This window comes from Aquila chrysaetos, chromosome 20 (assembly GCF_900496995.4).
Source record: "Aquila chrysaetos chrysaetos chromosome 20, bAquChr1.4, whole genome shotgun sequence".
Taxonomy (NCBI): Eukaryota; Metazoa; Chordata; class Aves; order Accipitriformes; family Accipitridae; genus Aquila; species Aquila chrysaetos.
Window position 1 is genome coordinate 8,592,727 of NC_044023.1, and position 24,057 is coordinate 8,616,783.

Sequence of the window (24,057 nt, forward strand, 5' to 3'; positions counted from 1 at the left end):
CCTCTAGTCACTCCCACTAGCATACACCATGGTAATTCCACAGCAGCTCCTGCTTCCTGATACCATCAGCAGTTCCAACAAACAAATGAATCAACTTCCTGCTTCCCCTACGTCACCAATCCCACAACTGCAATTGTTTCCTCTACTGCCACCTCATCAGCCATCCTAACCCTACCACCATCATCTACAGCTCCTCTTCCTTCCAAACGAAGTAACCTGCTTAAACATCCAACTCAATGCAATATTTTTTCCCCTCCCAATTTCTTGCCAGTCATTTACTTCCCTAATCTCCTAGGATTTTCAACTTACTGAGAAGTTTTGACTTCTTCCTCTTGATGACACTTACAGAAGGAGGATTGCTAAGACTATTAAACAGAGGAGACCACCTACCTTAAGCTGTTCTTTGTCATCGTAATGGAATCTATCCTACTCCCCACAGATCCTAGAGGCTTTCCAAGGGGGAAAGAGGAAGGGATTAACATTTGACTGTTCTTCTAGGTACACTGAAGCCTAGGCAAAGCAGTGTTCCTATCTGTAATTCAAGGGGACGTTCCAATAGAAGACGACATGGTGTTGAGGTAGGACTGCACCCAGACAGCATACAGGTTCTCCAAGTAATTCAGTAAGGGGAACCTGTCACTAGACAGCAGCAAACTAGTTTCAAGAAATTTGGCTATAAAAGAGGACATGAAATGATACCTTTGTAACAGGAGGACCCTCTGCTCTGTGCGGTCCCTTTTATTTATCTACTTAACCTAATGTGAATTTCATATAGGCATACACTCCTCCTTCCTCTCTTGAAGGGCTATGTAATTTATACTTTGAGCTCTTTGGAGTAACAGGACTTTTAGCGTGTACCTAATTGGAACATGGTACACCGGGACCCTGGAGCTCGATTGATGACCCAAACCACTACCAGAATTCAAAGAGTAGCAGGAAGATACTGACTACTCTTTTACCACTTACCTGTGTAACAACTATCCCAATACCCAGACTTGCTGGAGTCTAGACTCCAGGAAATTTAGTATAGACATCTGTCTCCCAAGTCCAAAAACCTACTGTGGAGAAAGAAACCTTCAAACTAGAGCTGAGCAATTTTCTCAACTTCCTCAAGCAGATACTGATTAATATTTAATTTTTCGCTTGCAAAAGAGGAAGCCCTTAGAACTGTTCTTGGTGTTACATACTTTCAAAATCTATCGATCTTCATTATTCTTTCATAGTTTTTTATTAATGCTATAGCACTGTATATATGTTTAGATTAAACCTATCAGTTCAGTAATTAAAAAAATACAGGAATATTGAACTTTGTTAGTATACCCTCTTTTTATTGAAAGTAGGTGGTCATCACAGTATAATAGCACAGCTATTTAAGTAAATCTAGCACTGTAGACAGAAAACAGACATTTCATTGGAACCTGCCCCATTACATTATACTTGAAACAGACATCACAGTAGTCAGGAGCGGTCTAGGTTATAAACAAGAACATAAAGTTTATATGGATTAAAGAAAGTTATACTCACAGCTAGCATTTCTGTAGAGAAGAAAAGGTTCATGGAGCTGAAACTCCAAATCTTTATTTACTGGTTCAACCAGGTTGTGCATGTTCAGTCGATTCACTATCGTAAAACCATGATAAGGAGAAGCTGACCTATTGTTTCAATTAAAACAAAAGCAAGGATTAATACCTTGATCAATGTATACAGTTTTCTGAAATAGAGTTATGAATTAATCTTCAAATCACCATTGCTTTATTAGGTGAAGCTTTAGCAGTTCTGAAGCTTTAATAATTGTTCTTCTATGCCATTTCTTGGCATGCCAACTAATTTCAATTTAAAACTACGCTTACCTCAAAGTAGGATTAGGATTAACATTACACTTCCACATTGCTAAACTGCTGAATCAAAGATATGCCTCAAAAAAAATCTATTCAAAAAAACTAGGGCAGGTCCAGGATTAAAACGCAAGTGTATTCAATACTTCAAATAAGATTGTTTTGAGACATTTTAGAATCTTTTATTAGAGGAGGAAAAACAAACAACTTGCAGAGCAACATTTACCTTACTGTAAACAAGTATGACAATAAAAAAAGCTGTTGGTTTAAATAACATGAAATACACTTAGAGGGGAATCATAAGCACTAATTTCTTCCTGAAGGCATACTGTTAAAATAAAGATGTAACCCAGTGTCCTCAAAGTAGATATTAAATTATTCAGAATTGTATTGTTTAGTGAAACAATTTTTATTATCTAGATTTTTGCTAGACACCAGGTGGAAAAAGAAAACATCAAGCAAGCAAGCACTGGAAGTTCAAGGTAGTTTTAGATCTGTTTTCTCTTGCTGCATGAATGTCATGTCAGCATACTCAGCTATGGCTGTAAGGAGTTATATAATCAACACAGCAGCATGATGAAGGCAAGAGTAAAAATCAGATATAATTAGCTAGTAAATGTTAAGATTTCTGTAAAGATGTGGCCACCTTTACAAAACGATCAACAACAAAATCTGTCAAGAGCTTCTAAGGAGGGGGCACACAATCCTCACCATCACAAGTTTGTCTTTTAATGTGCCTAGCAGAACTTGTTTGAAATAATCAGCAAATCACATAGAAACTTTTTGCTTAGTTTTTTGGTTTTTAGTTTGGTTGGCTTGCTTACACTAAGTATTTCCAAGCTTGGAGCTAAAGTAAAGTAGACATGAACGTGTTACTAGTACCCCTTCACAGTGCCAGGATAAAATATTCTAAGGACCTACTCTACGACAGTCTGTTTCAGGACGGGCTAAGTCTGCATTATTTATATTGCTTACATTCAACAGAGTGTTATTTCATTGTTAGATTTTTGATTTGCTTGTAATTTCAAACTTAAATCCATGATTGGTTTTATGTGCCAGTTCTCCCCACCCACCCCTTTGCCCCATCCCATATAACTGGAAATTTCTTTCATGGTTTTAATGAGGAAATCAAGTAGCCCCAAAAACTATACACTAGCAGATCTCCAGCTTTTAGGCAACTTCGTCCATTTACAAAGATTTCTGCCATTTCCCAACAGTAAGTTAGGACAGATTATTTAATTTCTCAACTGTATTGTTTTCATAATCAACTTTATGGATTTTAGGAGACAAAGGAAGACTCAGCATTTAACAAACTTAATACATTAACAAATGCTATTAGATTAACAAAAGCTTGATAAGCTAGGGTTTTATGTGGATACATATGCAGCATTCATCAAGTTTTATGATTTTTTCAGCAGTACTTTTAGGTGCTTTTGACAGAGTTATTGACCTAAGTGCAGAGTTTATTCTTTTCAAATGAGTATACAGACACTAACAGCTGGACAAATAAGTAATTACGAGTTTCCTGGATGCAGTAAGTCGAGTATGAAAGCTACACATGAAGCTATCTGAGGTATTGTTTTCTTAAGGAAGGAAAACACCCAAACCAAACCAACTTACCTTTTGTACACAAATAAGGTCCCTTCTATGTCGGTTTTCTCCTACAAAAGACAGCAATTGCATTTAAGGGATATGCTTGTTCACACAGTTAAGTAGCTTTCGTCTAGCACTTTAATTACAGAGATTTACAATATCCTTATCTTTCCATGAGGTTTGACATCATAGGACTAAAAACATGGTCTCTTACTTTCAGAAACTACTTATTTTTTTCTTAGTAAGATTAGGAAATTAAACCTGTTTCCACAAGATTTTGCTCCTGCTATCAATCTGATGACATGACAGACAGTATTCTACAACCTTCCAACGCTGAGCCTGATGGGTCAAAGCTGAACAACTTTCTTGCAACTCCTTATTTTAAATACGGACTACAGTTCACTAGTCTGCAAATATCAGATAGGTTGTCTTCCACAGTGTTACTTAAAGAACATCAGTGACAGCACAGCCAACAACAAAACAATGTAATTATGGACCATGGCTGTGTTCATACTTCAGTTTTCAAAGCAACCTTTATCATGTGCTTGTGACCCACAAGCACAGAAAGTGGCACGCAGCTCCAGTGCTCCATATGACAACGTGGAGTTCCACATACTTCCATTTTTATAGTTCTGTGATAAAACTGGTGGTCAAGCAAAAACTGCATTTTAATGCAATGACAAACACTAACACATCTCAAATCCCATTCTTCCTGAATTGGGGCTCTGTTCAACACGCATGAGCAACAACTTACCATTAAAAAACAAATTTTAAAAAAATCAACCCAGCAACGGCCACCAAGAGCCAAAGAAACCTCGGGCCCCACAGCTGCTCCGGGCACGGCCACGCCGAGTAGGCGAACGACGCCGTGCCCCCCCTCCCCGCGCAAGCACAGCCTCTCCTCTCCCCTGGCACAAGCGCCCTCCGGGGCCGACACCTTCCCCGGGGGAAGGCACCCAAATCCCAAACTTCCCCTTGGGCGAGAGCAGCCCCCGCCGGGAGCCCCTGCGGAGGCCCCGGGCCAGGCGGCTGCTGGGGCGAGGGCACGGGCGACAGGAGCCCCGGCCCCGCCACGGCCGGCGGCCGCGAACGCCCTGCCTGGGGCCGCGCCGCCGCCACGGCCCAGCCCGGGCGCGGGGAGAGCCAGACCCGTTCCTCCGGACTTACCCACTCGTTGGCCTTCGGGCTGAAGCTGTAGAGCGCTACCTGGCCGGTCACGTCGGCGATGCTGGTGATGTACGGGTCGTGCTGCTTCAGGGCCGCCAGGCTGATCTCCTGCCCCGCTCTGCTCACCGACTCCATCTTGGATCCCGGCAGCCACTCGCGGGGGAGGGCAAGAAGCAGCCGCGCGGTGTCACCGGCGCACCCGTCCCCGCCGCCGGCCGGAACGCCAAGCTCCGCGCCTGCCGTTCCGCCCGGCGGTTGGCCCGGGCCCGCGGGTTCCCCTCTCCGCCGCCTCGCAGCTCCCGTGCCCGAGGGCTCGCTGAGCCGCGGGGCGTCGGCCGTGCCCCGCGGCGCCGGGGTTTGGGCACCGGCCGCGCCCGAGGCGGCCCCCGGCTCCTGCCGACACGCGCGGCCCGGCGCCGAGGGTTGGCATTCGCGCACCGGCGCCGCGGAGGGGCTGGGGGCCCCGTGGCACGGGGTCGCGAGCCGCGGCTCGGCGGCTGGGCGGAAAACCGGCTTCGCGGGGTTGAACCTGACGCGCGGCAGCGCGGCGGCCTGTCCGCCGGCGCCGCGGGGCTCGGCCGAGCTCCGCGGTCGGAGCTGGCGCCGCTGAGCGACAGCCTCGCCGCTGCCCCGCGGCCGAGGGCCCGGAGGCGCTGGCCGTTGCCGTGCCCCGCCAAGCGGAGAGCCGTGCTCCCTCCCGGCCGCCTCCCCGCCGTTTCGGCCGGCTGTAGCTCCATCCCGGAGGCGTCCGACAGACCTGCTGTCGCTCAGGATCAGCTCACGCAATGCTGCGAGCAAAGGACTTGTAGCCCTTCGTTGAAGAAGGGACCCGTCCTGTCGGCCGCCCTGCCCAGCTCCGCTCCCGGTACCTGGTCCCCTTGAGCATGTCGCATGAGGTGCTCAGTCGAGTTCTTCTGAGGTGTCTGTCCGGGGCCGGACATGTCATGGAGACAAATAGCTGCTTTGTTTCAACACAACCCATTAAGCTAAAGACCTGTGTATTGTTTGCACTGTAAGAGCTCATCGTTTTTATTGTTAGTATTTATTTACTGACATTAGTAGGACAAAGGCTTCTGAGTTTACTGCAGGCTGGCATAGGAAGTGCGACGAGCCGGGTCACAGGCTGGAGGAATTACCTTCCCGTACCGCGGGGGTGATGCCGTTTGTTCACGTGTTCGTCATTATCTGCTGTCTGAATATTTCACGGTCTGCCGTGGGATATGGGATTTTCAATATTTTAAAAGAATTTTAGAATGAAATACTTTATTTTTCTCAGGTACAGTAAACTTATCACCTGTCTTATGTAGTACGTGCTTAAGTTTGCTGGAACAAGAACAAGGTAACGTGCAGTGCACTGAGCTTTGTTCCTGCAGTTTTTTTAATCATCAGTGGATTTTAGGAACAAGAAAATATAGAATGTTTATTAGGACCAAGGCACAAGTGATTTTCCAGATAAGATGGCTGAGATTCAACTGTCTTTGTAGCATTTTGTGCAATCTGACAGGGAAAAAAAAAAGGATTGTAAATTTCTAAATAAAACCGTGTTTGTGGCAGGCTTCTGACCCTTCTGAGAATGTAAAGAATTTCTGCTAAGCTCTGTATTATCACAGGTCATGTTCTTCTGCATTGCAGGTGGACATACTTCTGATTTTAATACAGCTTTACAGTATAATCCTCTCCCACAATGGCAGACATCTAATGCACAAGCTATAAGCAAGGATCCAGCAGTTGTGTGGTTCCATAAAAAGTCTTTCTGACGAGCAGTGGAAATACCAACTTCCAGTGTAATATTATTTTTTTAAATTAGAAAAATAAAGCTTTTTGGAGAGGACATTAATTTACCTGTTTTGATGCCAAAGGGTTCCAGTACAAAGTAAAAAGGCATTTCTTAGGAAAAAAAAAAGTAATCTGGACACAAAACTCCTGCGTACCTCATCCCAGTAACTCACCCCTGAAGCCCAAGATCCCATCAGTAAAAGAAAATAATAAAAATCATACAGAATGTCTTAGAGCTCCATAAGTCTTCCATTCCCTTTCAATGGTTTTACCACAGGAGGGCCCAATCTAATCCATAAAATTTGGGTTTTCACTGGTTCTGTTAGAAAAGTACATAAAACTGTTTCCATCAAGGGCAAACAATGACGCTTACTATGATGTCAAAAATACTTTGATGTAAAATGTGTAGTTATTATTCAGTAACACTCTATATTAGGAGAAGATAGTATTAGGAAGTTAAAGTTTGAAAACCATCTTTTATAAAGAGACAATCAACATTCTAAGGGCTCAAATGAAACAAAGAAAATGACAAAAACTTTTTTAAGAGCTGGTTTTAAATGGCATCTCAAACATCTGCACCAAACCGCTCCTTTCTGCAAGATTACTGTGAAGCAAAGGTATCTTTCAAAGTGAAAAACTTTACTGGCAATGGACAGCCTTGTGCTGTGTGAGATCTCCTTGGCTTCATCTTGAATTAAAAGTGAAACATGAGGACCATTGATAAAGAAAGAGAAGCGGTGGTTTCTAGTTATGGATTGTTTTCCTCCTTCATCTGCTAATTCCAGTTCTGCATTTTAGTGAATTTATTCTCCCTGCCCTTCTTCACTGTTGTTGCCTTGGAATAAAATATATCAGAAATGAGTCATATGGCCTGTCACCTGCTTCCTCAACCTTGAAGTACACCGAAGTGTAGTATAGTATACTTAGACTCAAGCTGTGACCTCAGTGTAAACTGAAATGTTAGGTGTATCCATTCAGGCTTGTTCTCTTTGCCCTCCCTTGAAGCTATGCAGCAGTTACTGCTGGGAAAATGTTCATCTATCACTTTCTGTTCCTGATTCTTGCACTGAACCAGGCAGAAGTGGGATGATGTACATAATGCCCTTTTGATGTTTTCTCTGTGAGTGGGACAGATTCCATTTGTGTTTCAACAAGGGAAGAGAACACTATGTTCTATGTATCAGTTATTCAGCTGAGGTTTTATAGGACAGGATATGATGATTATTACCGTAAGTACTATTATCTACTTGATATATGCTAACATTAAGGTAGTTGAAATAATAAAGACCCTCTTTTACACCTTCAGTTGCTTATGACAGCGTGGCTGGGTCTCTCCACTAATGTCTGCTCTGCTGTTTGCCGTTATGTTATACAAACCCTTTTTCTGACCCCTCTTTTTCACACAGCAGATTATTTATGTATTTCCAAAGCTTATTTGGGCTGCAGTCACTCCTTTCAGACTTCATACGGAAAAAGTCTTCAGTCTGCAGTCCCTTTGTTTTTCCCTTGTTAGCTGAATATCATCAGGAAAGAATATATTGCTGCTTTTAAGATGATGGAGAAGTGCAGTAAGCACTCCCAGTCAGTGGATTTTCTGTTATTACTAGAAGTTGAATTAGGCTCCAGTGGAGTCCAGCAAATCTGAGTGACTCATAGAGCTCATATTCTATCTTCGCTGTTTTCCACTTGAAACAATTGTCAGAAGTTTCTGGTTTCATGAGATATTTTGCAAATGACACAGTTTTTATTGGTTTGCTTACAGATGTTTTTCCTTGAATTGTAATAGCAGGCAATTCTTGGGCTATTAATTAGTAATTGCATTGTTATCTATACCTTAAATTTCAGTGATAATGGCTGTAATTCTACAGACTGTTTATTTGGGCTTAGTCCTAGCTAGGGCAAATTGTCCTGATGATAACTTCCTTAATCAATAACTTAATGAACTTTTATTTTGGATTTTAATTCTCTGAGCAAGCCTGCAAATCTTTAGCCTGTCTTTTTTAATGAGAGACACAAATTTCTCGGTTACTTTAAAGTGGTTAAAGCAACACGGGCGGGGGTGATGCTATAATTTTGCAAGGGTTGCCGTTTTGTTTTAAAAATCATTTTATTTCACAGGAGGCGTTACTTGAGCATTTTGATTTCCTTATTATTTATTATGGTGTTTACTTCAGTTGTTTTCATTGCTCTACTGTGAATGCGCATTTGATCTTTGCTATTGGTGAGGCTGACAGTTCCTGATACTCAGTCTTCTTACTATACCTCACTGTACAAATAGTTCTTCCTGTGGTGATTCTCCAAGCTGATAAAGGATAACTGAAAACTGCTCCAGTTAGAGATTATGACCCATCTCTTTGTAAATGAGATTTGTAAAAATCTCACCTTTTGAGGTTTAGTACAGGAATAGCCTTGCATGCTACTCAACAACAGTTTATACCATATATATGTACATAAAGAAAAGTTACATTTCCTGGCAATTATTTTGCTCTTTAGGAGTGCTGAGTGAATCATAAGCCTTTCATAGGTCTTCCAACTTGAAGTATGCTCTTTCTGCACTAATGCTGCATCCACAGGTACCTTTTTTGCATATGCATGGTGACAGATATTTATTTTTAGCTGTGAAAAATCTTTTTCCACCTTTAGAGGAAAGTTTCTGAATTGTTACACATTACAGTGCTATAGGGCAGCAAAATTTTTCCTGTTTACCTGCGAGGTTTTAAAATTTGGATACTCTGCAGTATCTGTTGGTCACCAAATCAGCTTCCTTTTATCCTTCTTCCTCTGGCTACAAAACTAAACTTGTTAAAACACTTGCTGATTGTTATCAGGATAAAATACCACCAGATGTACAACTAATACCCTTTCCTTGGATTTTTAGTAATTAATTCCATGATAAATTTGTCAATTCATAATGTCCTACTCGAGTGATATACTAAATAGGAATTGTAGACAAACTGAGGAGACTCTGTGGAAAAAGCTAGATGAATGGCAAAAGACTTCGAGTGCATGCCTTGCAAGAGAAAACAAAATAAATTATGATGTTGCTGGGTCAAAAGAAATAAAAAATTTAAAAAAGAACACGGCAGTTTACACATTTGATGTGTAAAATGTGGCTACAGAAATCGGTTCTCCACTCTTACCGGCAAAAGGACAAAATGAAATCAGGTTAATGTGCAGCAAAAATAATTAGGCTGGATCCTAACAATTCTGATCAGTAGGAACTGTTAAGCAATATAACAAGTTACTGAAGGATGTTATGGGGTCTCCTTCACTGTTGTTTTTTAGGATCAGATGATGCAATATCTGTCAGGGATGATGTTTACATACTTGTTCTTACCTCTGTGCAGAGCCTTTTAGTTAAGGTCATTATTCCATTTTGCTATTGTATCATTTCTCTCCCTCCTTTCTCAGGAGAGCAGTACCCCTTCACTTCTGCCAAGTCAGTTTTTTAACTCAGAATTATGAAATAAGCCAACCATGTGTTTCTACAGTTCTTCACACTAAAGGTGACAGTTTCTGGCCTGGGTTTGTCAACAGGGTGGGTTTTTTTGAGTGCGTGACTACATCTGCAAATACAGTCCAGAGGGACGCAGAGCAGTAGTAATCTAAAGAATTAAAATCCATGGGATAGAATGGTGTGTAAAGTCACTCCTGGTTTTGGAGGGTCATCTCATTGAACTGACAAGGTATAGGAAAATAGTTCTGGGACTGCTGACTTACCCAGCTGTAGGTATGGGATTTTTTATTTCTGTGCTGTACATAAAATAGAGATAATACATAACTACTTTGTAGAGTATCTGAGTTTCTCAGATGTTGCAATACTGAAATCTGAATTTAAATATAAATTACTTTGGTCTCATTTTGTCATGTAATAGTTGCAGTCATGATTCTGGAACAGGAATGGATGACTTTTTTCTTTCCCCCCCCCCCTCCTTGTACAACTGGCAAAATGTTCTAGAAAATGTGAAGCAGACCGTTTAGCCATCCATGAGTTTACTGCTATTTTGGACATGAGTATTACCAACAGTTACGGTCCTTCTAAGAGATGCTAAAAAAAACATTGAACAAAGAAAAGGCATTAAATTACACTTACAATTCAATAAAACCAAGAGAATGAAAATACTCAATTCGATTTATACAGTAAAGCTGTTCCCACAACAACAGTGCAAGAGGTTGAAATAGGTCACAGGCAGCCCTCCTTACATTGCTCAATAACATTAGAAGGATTAATCATTTATGGATTATCTCCTAGAAACAATGATCTGGCACAGACAGGTAATCCAATCTCCTCTATCTTTCTAACCTGGTTTGCCGTTTCACAGGGGATTGTGGAAGGGTGGCAATTTTTTCTAGGAAGACATTGCCTGCCAGCTTGAAACACGTAAATTGCTGGAATTTGCATCAAAATATGACAGCTCTTCTCTGACGAAGGTAGGTAGTGAAATTAGACAGGTAAACCCGACTTTTTTTAACTAGAGCACAGAGGTTTGGCTCAGAAATTGTATCATGCTCACCCTTAGTTATAATCTGTCACGGAACAGAGTAAAGTTTATCATTGACATAAATCAGAACTAGAGAGAAAACGTTATTCCTGAGACTCTGCATTTTGCATAAATATCCAGTAATGTGTTCTTCCTGACTAAATTTGTTCAAAAATTTAAATACAACTTATTTTTGAATACAAGCCTTTCAGTGATCGCAGCCTCGCTAGGTGTATTAGACGTAGGTGTACAGCCTGACTTTTATGCATTTATATACTTATTGTAATATATAGGGCTTTGAACATACATCTTTAGCCAGTTTTGTCGTATTTTATCCAACAGTAGATCTAAGGCTTGCTGCTGAATATATTAGAACTGCACTAATTTCATTACTGAAAATTAACTCTATTGCAATTCTCCATTGTGGCAAATTAGCGATTGGACAAAATATTGCAGTAGCAAAGGTGCACCGTCAGGGATTCTCTATTGCTTATTTCATTTTACATGTAGTTTCTGTTTTATTGGTATAATAACATTAGGAAAAAGAATATGCAATTACTATCACAAGGCAGAGTAGCCTGTTCTCCTAAGTCTTCTTGTACAGATTACAGACTGCACAGATCAAAAAAAAATACTGTTAGATTAGCAAAGTTCTGCTCTGTACAGAATTGAGAAATACATCAGGAATAATTGTGCATCACGGTAGATACCTTGAGCTTTGAGCAAGCTACTTTAGTGGAACTGTGTCCGTTTTTAACTTGGCCAATTTTTAATTATTGAGTTATCTACCTTAAATATACTGTGTTGGTTTTATGACATTTTTGTGTCCTTATATTTTTGTTTTCTTGTAAACATCCTTTTGTATCCTTTAAGGTTCCTGAGCCACTTTCGATGCCTCTATGTGTCTAGCCCCTTAAATATTGAGACTATCACATAAATTTTAAAATGTAGGTTTATATGCTGCTTTATATCTGAAGCCTTGCTGTAAAATAGCAAGTCAGAATTCCTTTTAAATATTTTTAGCTGGTCCTCTTGCAAAATATGCACATATCAGAGCAATCATCTTTAAAATAGGTTAGATAAATTTTTTATGACCAAATGTGTATTTTTCAATAGGCTTTTCTTGATGTGGTGCAGTACTAATAAAGAAGATGCAATACCATTCTGAGAGTAAATAGCTTCTAGAGCTTTTCAGACATGACTGGGAACAAATATAATGTAAAATAGCCTGGTGGTTTTGGCTGCTTTTGATGCTTCTTGGGTTCTCCAGTGTCAGAGGAATGGGAATCAGTAAACCTGCATTCATTTCATAGGTTATTAAACGACTTCAGCTCTCTGTACCTTCGTCTTCCCAGACATAAAATGAGTACAATGTATTTACTCAAGATTATAAATTTCATTGAAATACTTTTTTGAAGAGGAATATAAACAGTAGGCATTATGATGATATTTCACTCACCTGGGGAAGGGCTGGTGGATTCAGACCTTGTCTGAAGGTGAGGGCTGTATTGACTGCTGTCATCCTAATGCATCAGTCATGACAAAGGAGCAGGTTCAGGACCGCTGCCGTGCTCTGGCAGGGTGGGTTGCCTCAGGCCCCCCACTGCCACCTAACACCTTCTCTGGGTGCTCATCTGCCTACTGGGGTTGGGCTGCAAACTGAAAGGTACACATGGGTAGCCACAGACCTACGGCACAGCGCCGGCTAATTCTTGGTGTAAGCACGTGTATCTCTTCCTCTTTGCTTTGTCAGCTTTCTCCAGCATGTATCATGTCCAAGAGTATTCGGTGACATAACCATGTGGATTTAATGTGTGTTGTGTGCTAAATTCTGCCCTTAACAGTTGCAGTCAGGAATCCGTAACGTGTTTGTGCTTTGAACTGAAACTCCGAGGCAGACCCACCCCGTTTGGGGTGGGATGGCCTTCCTCCAGGGGGTAAGGAAGGCAGGCTAAGCAAAGTGGGAAGGAGTCACCATACTGGCAAAAAGGGAAACTCAATTACATCATGACTAAGTAAATAAACTGGATGAGATCCCAACCTCTTATCTGGCTTCTTTTCACCAATTAAGTTCTGGCTGATGGAGAATTCCTTTGCTGTAGTCATTCAGAAGACAGCCGTAAAGCTGTCTGCTGGAGATCCTCTGGAGAGCCCTGTGGCTGAGATGGGTGAGGAATGGCACAGGAAGGGAGTTTCAAGGGGAAGGCATTAACACGCAATGCTGTGGAAAATTGCAACCAAACTAGCACAGAGCTTAGCGCGAGAAATTGCTGTAGTTCAGGCAGGCCTTAAGGGCTGTGGTGGAGGTGTGATTGCAGCCTTTAATTTTGGGACCTCATGTCCCTTGACTCTGGCCTTAGAAAGTGATCTGATAGTAGTGAATTATTTAAGAACAAAAGCAATAACATCTTATTTAATTAATTTCAAATGGGTTGTGTGCATTTATGTGTGTAAAGCGAAATGGCAGTCCACTAGTAAAATATTTTCTACAAAATTCTGTGTACAGATTTACTGAATTTTCATTTTGAAAATGAATGTAACTTTAGGGATTATCTACAAATTGGATTGCTTACTTTGGCATGTTTTCAAGGGGAAAAGAACTAACTAATATGTTGTGTGTTGAAACCATCCACTGCATTCATGCGGTAATTTTTCCCCAGTGTTATTTCACAATAAAATTACTTTTACGTGTGGAATTAGTGTACTGAAATGATGACTCCAAAGAGCTTGTGTAGGGGTGACACATTTTGTCAGGTAAAGGATTGAAAAGCTGATGAGCATCTCTCCAATAGATTGTAATAATCAGAAATAATTATTTAAATACCTCTTGAGTAGCAGTTTACATGACAGGCTCTAACAGGTTCTTTCAAAACTCTCACAGTCAGCACGATGACTATTTTTCATTTTTAAAATTATTATCTCTTCTAAAGTCTATATAAGTTATATGATTTTCAAAACAATGAAATTTAACAGGCATTGAGAGCTGCAGTATAAACAATGCATGTATGCAAAAACAGCTGAAGGACCACATCTCCTCTTGCTTTTTCCTTCTGGTGTGATGCCTTCCAGAGCTGGCCAGTTCAGCTGAGCTCTGCAGTCCTGGAGGTCTAAATCCAGTGCCTGCCTAACTGCCCAGCTCCTCCTCTACCTGTGAGTGCAATCTGTGGCCGATGACAGCTAGCATAGAAATCAGTGATGGGTAGGTCAAGCTTGCCATGTTTGCCTTTTCCCCATCCCTGTGTGTAAGTGTGTGCCTGACATTGATCAGACAGAGACGGGGCATTTTTAGGAGGCCTGACACTTCCATGACAAAACAGACCTGCCAACCAAGAGAACTGAGTTCCAGAAGTGATAAGCTGTCCTACAGAGCAATGACCAGAGTCCACTATTTACCCTAATGGAAAATAATTCAAAACCAGTTACCAAAAAATAGATCAAAAAATTGCCTCTGTAAAATGTTTTCGCCAGATAAAACTGGCATCCTTTTTGCCTTTTTTTGTATTAAGAAAAATTCTGATCAGCTCCATTTTCATGACAGACTTGTCACCTGAATAATTAATAAGTGGTTATGTCTAAGAGGTAAGCAGAATACAGAGGAAGAGCTGTTGGTGTACCTGCGGTGCATAGAGGGGGAGCGTGGGACCAGCCAGAGGGGGAAGGCAGGCTGGTCCTCCTGCTCTTTGCTTTAGCTCTCAGTAGCAAGAGTGTCTGCACAGGAGTAGCATGGGAGCTCAGGCTGAAGGAAGGTCTTAGCAGGCAAAGACAGCCGTGGCTTTGCAATGTATTTGTGTGGGAAAGGGACTGTTTGGCTTTGGTAATAGCATGGGCATATATTTTTTGTAAGGTCCTCCCATTAGAGTTTGTTTTGGTTATTTTTCTTGGGTTTTTTTTTGACTCAGTCAGAAATTCCAGCTGTAATGGGGAGCTGGCCAAATAGGCTGTGTAAACTTTTGAGATGTAGCACTTCAGGGGGCCACCACGTGATTCATGAGCTTCTGTGACACGAGAGCCAGGCAATGCTGTTGGCTTACAAAACAGCTGTGGGCAATGCTTAAGTTAAAGGAGCAATAATCTGTAAATCTTGCTCAGTTAGAAAATCCCCAAAATATTACTGTGTAATATCAGGGTTTTTACATTTATTCAACTTCAGATATTCCTTTTATGGGTCCTAACCTACTTCATGGTGCTTGTTTAATGGTCACACTTCTGCAAAGTGCTGTCCCTGGCTTAGTGGCACCATGCCAACTGCTGAGAGGTTTGAAGGGTACTAACTATTTGTTTTTAAACAATGAGAGACCTACTAAGTAAAATCCACTGCAAGTGAAAGCTAGTAACTGAAACACTGACTTTACCAGGTGGACATGGCTGCCGGTATAAGGGCACTTTGTCAAACACTTTGAGAAAGAAAAAAATAAATCTATAATAATTAAGGTAGTTGTACAAATGTATTTTGTTTATTACCATCATGTCAGCAGAGCAGAGAGAGAGGTTTATTAAGCTTACTCCAATCCCCATTAGTTCTTTATGACCTTGACAAAAAAAATGGAGAGGAAGATAAAGGAATTGTCAATATTCTATCTCTTCAAGTTGATTTTTCATTTGCATCTCTAGTCAGAATTTAATTATTAATGTTTGCAAAAACATATTCTGGTATATGGGCTATTTGCAAACTGTTCACTGAGATTATTTAAGATAGCTCTTAACTGTAGTTTTAAGCAACATTATAGTGGTTCTTGAAAGGCTCCCAAAGCCATCAAGCATTCTCCAGAGAATATGCTAATGAGGCATATAATGGGACATCAGGATGAATTTATTCTTTTAATTTATACATAAAAAGGTTATTTTTGATACTTTTGTTACCTGTTTCTCATTAAAAATAATCTAATACTAGAAATTGTTTACCTTGTAAAATTATCAAAAGAGAATATCTTGCTTGTTTGTATGTAGCCAAAGGAATACACTAGCAGCAGGGCTTGTATATATACTGCTATTATAATCAGCAAAATGATAATAGAGGAAAAAGGCAACTAAAATGCAGACCTGTAGCAAGATCTTCTGTTTTTTCATGGATTTTTGAGGCTTCTACAATCTCTTTGGGGCCCATTTTTTTCCCATATTTCAGCTAGAACTGCCTTTTTTTGTACTTCCAGGGAGCTTATGGAAGAGAGGAACTTTGCAATCTCCATAACTTACTTTTCTGATGGGAAACTTTGCGAACATATGCGTGGCTGTCAGGGGCTTCACTCATCTATGTAATCCGGGGGAGCTGTTACAGCCTTACTGTGGATCTGAATGACCCAGACTGACCTCAGGGGTGGGCAGTTAAGGACTGCTGGCTGGGCTCACCCTTTCAGCAAGTCCACAGCCATGGTGACTATGGTCACCCCTGTGAATGCTCACTGATGCTAACATCAGTGCTATTTAAGGGAGCATCTAAGTTTGTTCTCTGACTAGTCAGTAGCTGAGATGTCTGGCTATTTGAAAATGCTCATTTTGTGACCTTCGGCTTGCATCCAGGACCTATTTCAGTCCTAACCTTTGGCTTGTACCTCAGTTTCTGACTCAGGCTCTTGACATTTGGTATTTAGCCTGATTGCTGGTCTTTGGGTGCCACATCACCTCTTGTCCTAGGCTTGGCTTCTGGTTTCAGATATTAGCTCTAACTGCTTATTGCAGCTTGCCACTTAAATCTTATTTGTGCTTTTGAAATTTTCCCCTTGAGTCACTAACTGTACTTCTCACATTTCTTTCTCAGCCTTTACGTAAAATGAGTCAAAACTCTTGTGATCAGAACAGCTCTATGTTGCTCAGTTCTAAATGCATCCTTTCCCTCTGGTGTCATTAAACTGAGGATGCAAAGCTGTTTGGACACTCCTTCAGGAATCCTTCATTCCTACTCAACATGGGTAGTCACTTGGTTGCCTTTGTGCTCACACTTACCTGTTAGGATGGCTCCTGGTCTCTGTGCAGGTGGGTGGGTGCCCATCAGCAGACCCTCAGCCCCAGGTGGCCACAGGAAGTCTGCTTTATGGCTGGACATTCCAGAAAACAGAACGAGTGGAAGCCTGATAAATCCCAGCATCCCGTTTGCTAGAAGTCTGTTGCTGAGACATCAACCTGTAAATTGGCTTATTTGAGCAAATGTGTCAGAATGAAAAACTCTCCATAAATTAAAGACGAAATCCGTTAATTTCCTCCTGAGACATTTGATATGAAATGACAGCAAAATTGTATTTAAGGAAAATAAAAACAACCCCCAACATTCCTATAGTGTTTTCAGTAAAAGCACCACAAAATTCTGTTGGTTTTGAAGGTCAGATGGCAAGCCTCATGTTCACAGTCATGACTACATGCTCACGTGAGTTTGTTTCCCTGGCTTTACAGGGACTGTTCGCGTGAATAACTACTCCCGCAGAGTGAATAAAGGCATTTGCAATCTGGTCCCAGCTGGAAACTTATTTCTGAAGCCAGTTCACTCTCTTCGTAAAGCACAGATTCTTTATTTTGTCTTGTTTTGTGTTTAGTTCAAATGATTTGAGATATTTGGGTTTACTGCTACTCCATTCCAAATCACTTCCTACTAGAAGAGATGTACATTTCAGAGCTCTTAATTCTTTCTGGACACGTATTCGGAATAGAGATATTCTTTTTGTCTGGGAGGAGAAGGATAATTGCTGCCTGCCTGGATATCAGTTAATTAGCAGTCTCCTCACCAGTGGACGCCTGGCTAAATTCACTCCTTTGCCGAGTAATTTATTAAATAACTACAAGACTATTCAAGCAGCCCCAATAGTATTTTATAACAAAGCACTAATTACTTGGTATATTTAATGGCAAAAAGGAATGTAAGGAAGTAAAGGGCATATATTTTCAATTGCTTACGAACCTTTCTGTCACACCTTTCTCTTCGATACCAGAGCTCAGTGAATTAGACCCAGCTGTTCCTCAAGTGAGGATGCGGCATAATTTTGGAGGATATATTGACTATCCTTTTCTTCCACGGTTAATGCAATCTTGGCCTGCTCAGGAATGCAGCATAACATTTCAAACAGGAATCACAGTCATAGCCTTAGCAAGGCTGCTTAGATAGGGAGAATCAGCTCCACTAAGTGCTGATGCTTGTGTAGTGGCTTGGGAAACGCACGGAGGAAATGCACGATAAACCATTTGCTCGGCTCCCCTGTCACATCTTCTGCCGTGCGGCTGTCCATTAACATGCCACTGGCTCAGCAAGATCGCTGGGGTCTGCCCAGATCACTCGGTAGCTGTCAAGTGGATAAGACAAGCTTCCTGGGGAATGTACTAAGATAATTACAGGGAGGTGAAGTTAAATCGCATACATGTGCTGCAGCAAGTGCTGTGAGCAAAGGAGGCTTTATTCTGCAGTATGGGGACCAGATGGACTTGGTGACTGTTCTTGCGGTTTCTGGGGGAGAATTCGGTACATATGGTCTGGAATCAACACCTCATTTTGTCAGTTCAAGTCACACCACCACACTCTCCTCCCCCTGCCCCCCCTAATAATTTTTGTTGTTGTTTTATAAACAGAAAATCTACTGGTGAGTGCGAGCAGGTATGTGTTAAGGCAGCGTTTTGAAATTTGCCAGCTCTTTATCTCTTTTGCTGAACCCCCCCTGGAGTCCAAAAGCCCAAGTTCTTTTCTTCTCTTCCCTGCAGGGTAGACACAGCTGTTATTTTGAAAAGAGAAGCTGTGTGCCATAGTCATTCTTCTCAGCAATTTGAAAAAAGCACAAGCTCTCTGTTACTCTAATGCCTTATCAGATGATTTGCTGTTTGTATAGATATAATATACTACTGTAAAAATTGTGAAAATGGAAGGTCAGTAGATTCAATGGTTAGGTCTAACCCTGTTCTTTTAGGACCGATCCTTGCAGCCTATCTAAGGTATCTTAGTACACAAAACGTATACACAGGTATCTCCTAGGTATTACTTAATGAGTAATACCAATGGTCAGTTTTAATGCTGTGATATGGTAACTGGGGAGGAAGCACGCTTCAGTTTTTCAGGTACTCCTTTCCAATACATGGTTCCTGCAAACTCTGAACACACGTGTGTTAAAACATTATTCTATGCAGCATTGTAGTTCATATGTTGCAGCCTTTCTGCAGGGAAAACAAGGATTAACTCCATATCTTAGTATACTGAATATTTTAATGTGCTGCAGAAGATTAATTTGAAGAGAGCTCTTTTTGCAAAGTAGTAAGTAGACAAGCAAATGTAATAAAATTGGGGACCTGGCTTGGTAACTCTAGTTTAAATGTATATGACTGTACTGTATGGTACAGTCATATAAAAAATAATTAGAAACCCCCGTAGTCTATTTGTTAAAATAATATAAATTTTAGTTTTATCTAGAACTTTTCTGCCACATTTTGAATTTGTGTGAAATCATGAAACTTTGTTTTTAATGAAATGTGTATGGTATAAATAAAGAAACTATAATTTTAGGTATTCATATATAATAGGCAGAGACCCAAATAGTAAGTCTTGAGATCTGTAGTCCTTCCGTGAGTAAACACCTACCCATTCTTGAGAGGTGTTTGTGCCAGGGGAGTTTTGCTGTTGTTTCATCCCACAAATTTAGAATATTAAAGCAGTAAATAGCACAGAAAAGAAATTTTTGCGTAATGGAGGCAACTAACTCACACCAGGACCAAAATGTGTTAAAGAACAAGGCTGAAATATTGCACTGTTCCCTTGTTACAGATCAGAAATCATGGGTGTGGACAACACAGACCGGGTCATCTTTGGGCTTTGGCAGGCTTGACCTTACGTCAGCTCAGAACATTTCTCATATGAATAGCAAAACTGAACTAGTTTTAGAGATAAAGGAGAAGCAGGACCTCATGGTCCTCTAAATAAGTTTTTTTTTATTTAAAGGAGTAGTTAGTTTTCAAGGCAGAAGGGCTTAGTAATGATCCTTTAAAACAATGATGATTCCTTTTTTATTTTAAAAAAATCTCTCCTTGTAGAAATGTTATTAAAGGCTGTTTATAATGTTTTTGTTTTAATTAAATCATTAAGTGGAATTAGATAAAGAATAACACTGAATTCAGAAAACTTTCAGATGGTGGTGCCAGTTTGCTCCTTATGAAGAGCTGAAGGATTGCCATCAGAGTGGTTGCTATTGCAGCACTTGTATCTCACTGACTGGAGTTGCTGGCTTTTGTTTTTGCAAAACTAGCTGAAGGTTTTTTTCATCCTGGTTTGTTTACACTGACTTGATGCACACTTTCAAGTGTTTCTGCGGCATATATGAAGATCATTACTTTGAGAGAAGCAGTTTCCATGGATTCCTTATTTTGATGTCACATAAGACTTGCATCTTGCATTGTGGACTCTGTAACTCAGTTTTATTTCTGATATTTTAGAAAGCACACCTATAACTTGTGAGATTAAAAAGTCATCGAAGCTGTCATTGTCCATTGCACTCAGGCTTTGGCTTTCCCTTTGTATTTCCCATTATTCATTAATAATGACAAGCTGACTGATCTCACACACATTTTATTATGCACAGACACTCCATATGTATGAGAAAGACCTGCCAAAGCCTAGGAGGCTTTTTTTTTCTTCAGTGAATTGATTATCTTCAAAGTCCTGCCCCATATCTATTTTTTTGCGACAAGATCTTTCTGTGTGGCAAGGATCAAAGGTTCCTTTAAACTAGCCTGTTTCCCCAGCTGAGGGATCAGCCTTAAGATGGTGTTGGTTTAGGATGTCCTAGAGGGTTGGATGTGGGAGGTTTTACAACTGCACAACCTCCACTTCCATGGCAGAGGTTAAATTACCTTTAACCTTCTCCAAGTATATACTAGCAAAGGATTGTTGTGGCTGCTGGCTTTTCACTATAATTCCTATCTACTTCATGGATCTTACACTTAGATCTAAAATCTAATGGCCTTCAGGAAGTAATTGACATAATTTTCTACTGGGAAAAGAATTGCAAAACTATTGTGAAAATTTTCTTTTCTGACTCATCCATTTGCGGACAGGTATTTGTATTTCACCCTGAATCAGAGGCACTTCCTCTGCTCTGTCACCCTCCGTGTAGGAACAGATGTAAAGGGTCTATTCCTGCATTCTGCATAAAATTGGCTCCTTTTCCTCTTGCCACAAGTGGGCTTGGACAGGAATGAAATAGTGGACGAAGCATCCACCATGAGGTCATTTCGCTGCTGTTACATATCCCTGTATCTATCAGGCTTTCCATGATCCAAGTTTGGATGCATTGCAGGAAAAGTTAATAATGCCTTTCAATGTGAGAGTTCCCACCTTGCAGAGCTATGGAGGAGTGTCCTCCGTGGCCTTGCTCCCCTCAAATCCCTTCTGCACTGTTTTGAAACCGCACCAAGACCAACCAAGTGGAAGTTCCCACATAATTTTCAGGCCGGGCAGAGACACTTGCAGAGCATACTGGACCTTGCCCAGACTTCATGCTTGAATGGCTTCTATACGCTCAGAATTCCAACAAAAAATCTGGGGTTTGGGTTTGGAGAATAGTACAGTAATAGGTACCGAATAATTTGACACACATTTCTGACTGGCTGGTAGATCATTCAAGGCTTTGAAACTATGTTAAAAAAGGTGATGTGGAAGTTGTGTTTGGAATAAAAGCAACTTTTAGGTGTCTTTAGCAGTTCACGCGGAAGAAGCTTGTGAAAAAAATATTTCTTCATATCTTTTCAAGAGTGATACTGTAATTCCTTTTTCTGTTAATATAAAATATTGACTTAAGAAAATGCCCAGTGCATTAGCTTTTAAGACCTTCAGACTTCATAGTCTCTGAATTTGGTATAAGCATTAAATTAGTAGCAGCTATTTCTAGTCTCTTTTTTTCTTCCCTCCCCGAATACAGATCACAGACACAGGTTGTATGATTTATAAAATGTGTGCAAGTGCAGACACATTCCTAAAAGTCAGGGCAGCTTCAGGTAGTTATTTTTAATTTTACTGTTTCTTTGAAATCTGACAAAATTAAAAATTTCCAATAAGATGTAGAAAAAAGAATTTTTACTGTTGGAAAATATCTAATTCAAAATGTCTTCTAGTAATATGGAAGAAAAACTTGATTTGGAAAACATTCAAAACATTTTAAAAATATAATTGAATACTCTATTTCAACATTTCCATTTTTCATTTGGATCTTTTCTCATGTTCAAAGTTTTAAATGTACAGACTATAATATTTCAATATTACTGTAAAAATATTTTAACAGGACCTTGTTGATATTTCTAAATTAAAAGACAGTGCAATCCACATTTTACTAAACATTTTGGGGTTTCAATATTTTTTATCCACTTAGGATGAAAATAAGTTTTGAAATGCCTGAATTTCCCAAAGGGTAGACAATTTATTACTCTAGTTAAAAGGGTTTTTGCTACAGAGCTCCCTAAAGTAGGATCTGTGTCCTTATTACACAAAGCAGTGTGCTTCCTCTTGCAGTCTTGACTATTAAAGCATGAGAGCTGTCAGATGAGAAAAAATGTGTAGCACGTAAGAACTGTGTATCGGTAACACATTGTTTAAAATAAAAGGAAATTAAGACCAAAGAAATCATGTTTCTTTTCACCTTAAAACTAAATCAAACCAATGTTAATTAACCTTCATAGACAGCAATAACTTCAGAAAATAATGGCTTTTCCAGGATTTTTATCACTGGAAAGCCCTTGGTCTCCAAATTACATAGCACAAAACTGTTTTTACAGTTCAAAGGGATTATTTAAAGAAAAAAAAGAAGTTGCATCAAGATTTTTAGTCTCACTGAAGTCCATGAGCATTGGATTAGGTCCTTAGATCCGGTTATGTAAACATTTCTGTAACATTTTTAGACTGTAATGTTTGGAATGTTACTATAGAACGCTGCAGTGCTTTTCATAGCTTGATGTTTTAATACCTACACTTGAAGAGCTTATAATTTATTTTCCACCTGATACATCCTCTTCCCATGTTAACATATACACTGGTATTTAAGGGTATCACTCTTTCCTTTCTGTACTTATTGAAATATGTGAAACAGCTGCCTGAGGTCTGACAAAATGTAAGAATGTTGCCGAGCCTCAGTGATCCTTAACTCGTAGGAGAGGAGAGGTTACACTTTTCATTTTATATTGCAGCTCTTTCCTGTTTACCTGTGGCTAAGGACAGGTGGTTTTGAATCCACTGTCTTTGCTCCTCATGCCCAGTGAGTGGATAAATATGGCCAGCCCTCTGAATGCTGCCTTGAAGACTTTCAACCTATTTTCTCTTTTTCTTACTCTTTATAAGCTTTATCCTTGTATGAAGAGTCAGTGCAAAGTCTAAGGTCCTTGCCCAAGAATGCTTAAGCCCACTCAAAGACCTTGCTTCAGGTGTTATCTGGGGCTTCAGTGACACAGAAGGGTTGTGCTAGACTTTGCAGAGGAGGCCTGGGAGCAGAGGCCAAGGAAACACTTGTTGGTTTTGATTCAGGGAGCTGTACGGTTAGACACGAGATGAAGACAATACTCATCACTCTGGGGTCCTGTTAGAAGGAAATGAGGACCTCAGGTTTAAAAACACCAGACTCTTCTCATGTTAATTCTGCATACTGCACTGACTTTTTACCTAATTTTTTCCAAAAATGTATCTCACTATTAACTGGGTCGTGTTAAACAAAGGGAGCAGATTGATCTAAAAAGAGTGAATAATAGATGCCTTGTATCAGAACCACTGAAAGATTGCACACTGACAAAAATGAAATGTGGTCCCTCATTCATTGTTCGTTCTTTCTACACACCTCTGCCATCTGTTACGCTAGCACAGTGACACGCTAAATCATTACGGCTCAAAAGCATCAGCATTTTGCACAAAGGAAAAAGACTGAGAGTGTCAGGAAAATGGTTTTGAACGTGTGACCTGTATCTTATGCAAACAGCATGCCCTTCCCTGACAACAGAGGCAAGCAGGGGAGTGGCATTCCACCTCTTCTGTGAGAAATGACAGTAAATTTTATATTGTAACATGCATGCATGTCCTGATAAACTTATGACAGAACTGTGGTTCTTAAGCAACAACATTGTTAATTATTGTAATGAAAATAATTCCTTTGCTACCAAATTAAACTGATGTTGCGTAGACATGTGTTTGTTTTAATATTGGCTTTAATTCCCTGTTTCTTACGAGCATCAGAGCTCTCATATGATGAGCACAATATAATTTTTCCATG

The 24,057-nt window shown here is 40.3% G+C and overlaps 2 protein-coding genes across 4 annotated transcripts in view; one reads left to right on the plus strand and one right to left on the minus strand.

Moving 5' to 3' along the window:
* DCP1A (decapping mRNA 1A) overlaps positions 1–4,810 on the minus strand; it is a 38,965-nt gene extending 34,155 nt beyond the window's left edge. Inside the window, exons 1-3 of one of the 2 annotated variants that reach the window (XM_041118621.1) lie at positions 4,596–4,810; positions 3,456–3,496; positions 1,525–1,652 (exon numbers count right to left, since the gene is read on the minus strand). In XM_041118621.1, the coding sequence (XP_040974555.1) occupies positions 1,525–1,652; positions 3,456–3,496; positions 4,596–4,730 (304 nt within the window). In that variant the 5' untranslated portion in view covers positions 4,731–4,810. The remainder of the gene's footprint in view (positions 1–1,524; positions 1,653–3,455; positions 3,497–4,595) is intronic. The other variant, XM_029995955.2, reaches the window with a different exon arrangement.
* CACNA1D (calcium voltage-gated channel subunit alpha1 D) overlaps positions 1–24,057 on the plus strand; it is a 255,060-nt gene that overhangs the window by 3,218 nt on the left and 227,785 nt on the right. The window contains exon 1 of one of the 2 annotated variants that reach the window (XM_030043557.1): positions 10,681–10,802. The exons of the other annotated variant lie outside the window; for it this stretch is intronic. The gene's annotated coding sequence lies outside the window, so the exon portion shown is untranslated. Of the gene's footprint in view, positions 1–10,680; positions 10,803–24,057 lie in introns of those variants that run through there. 2 annotated transcript variants of the gene reach the window in all.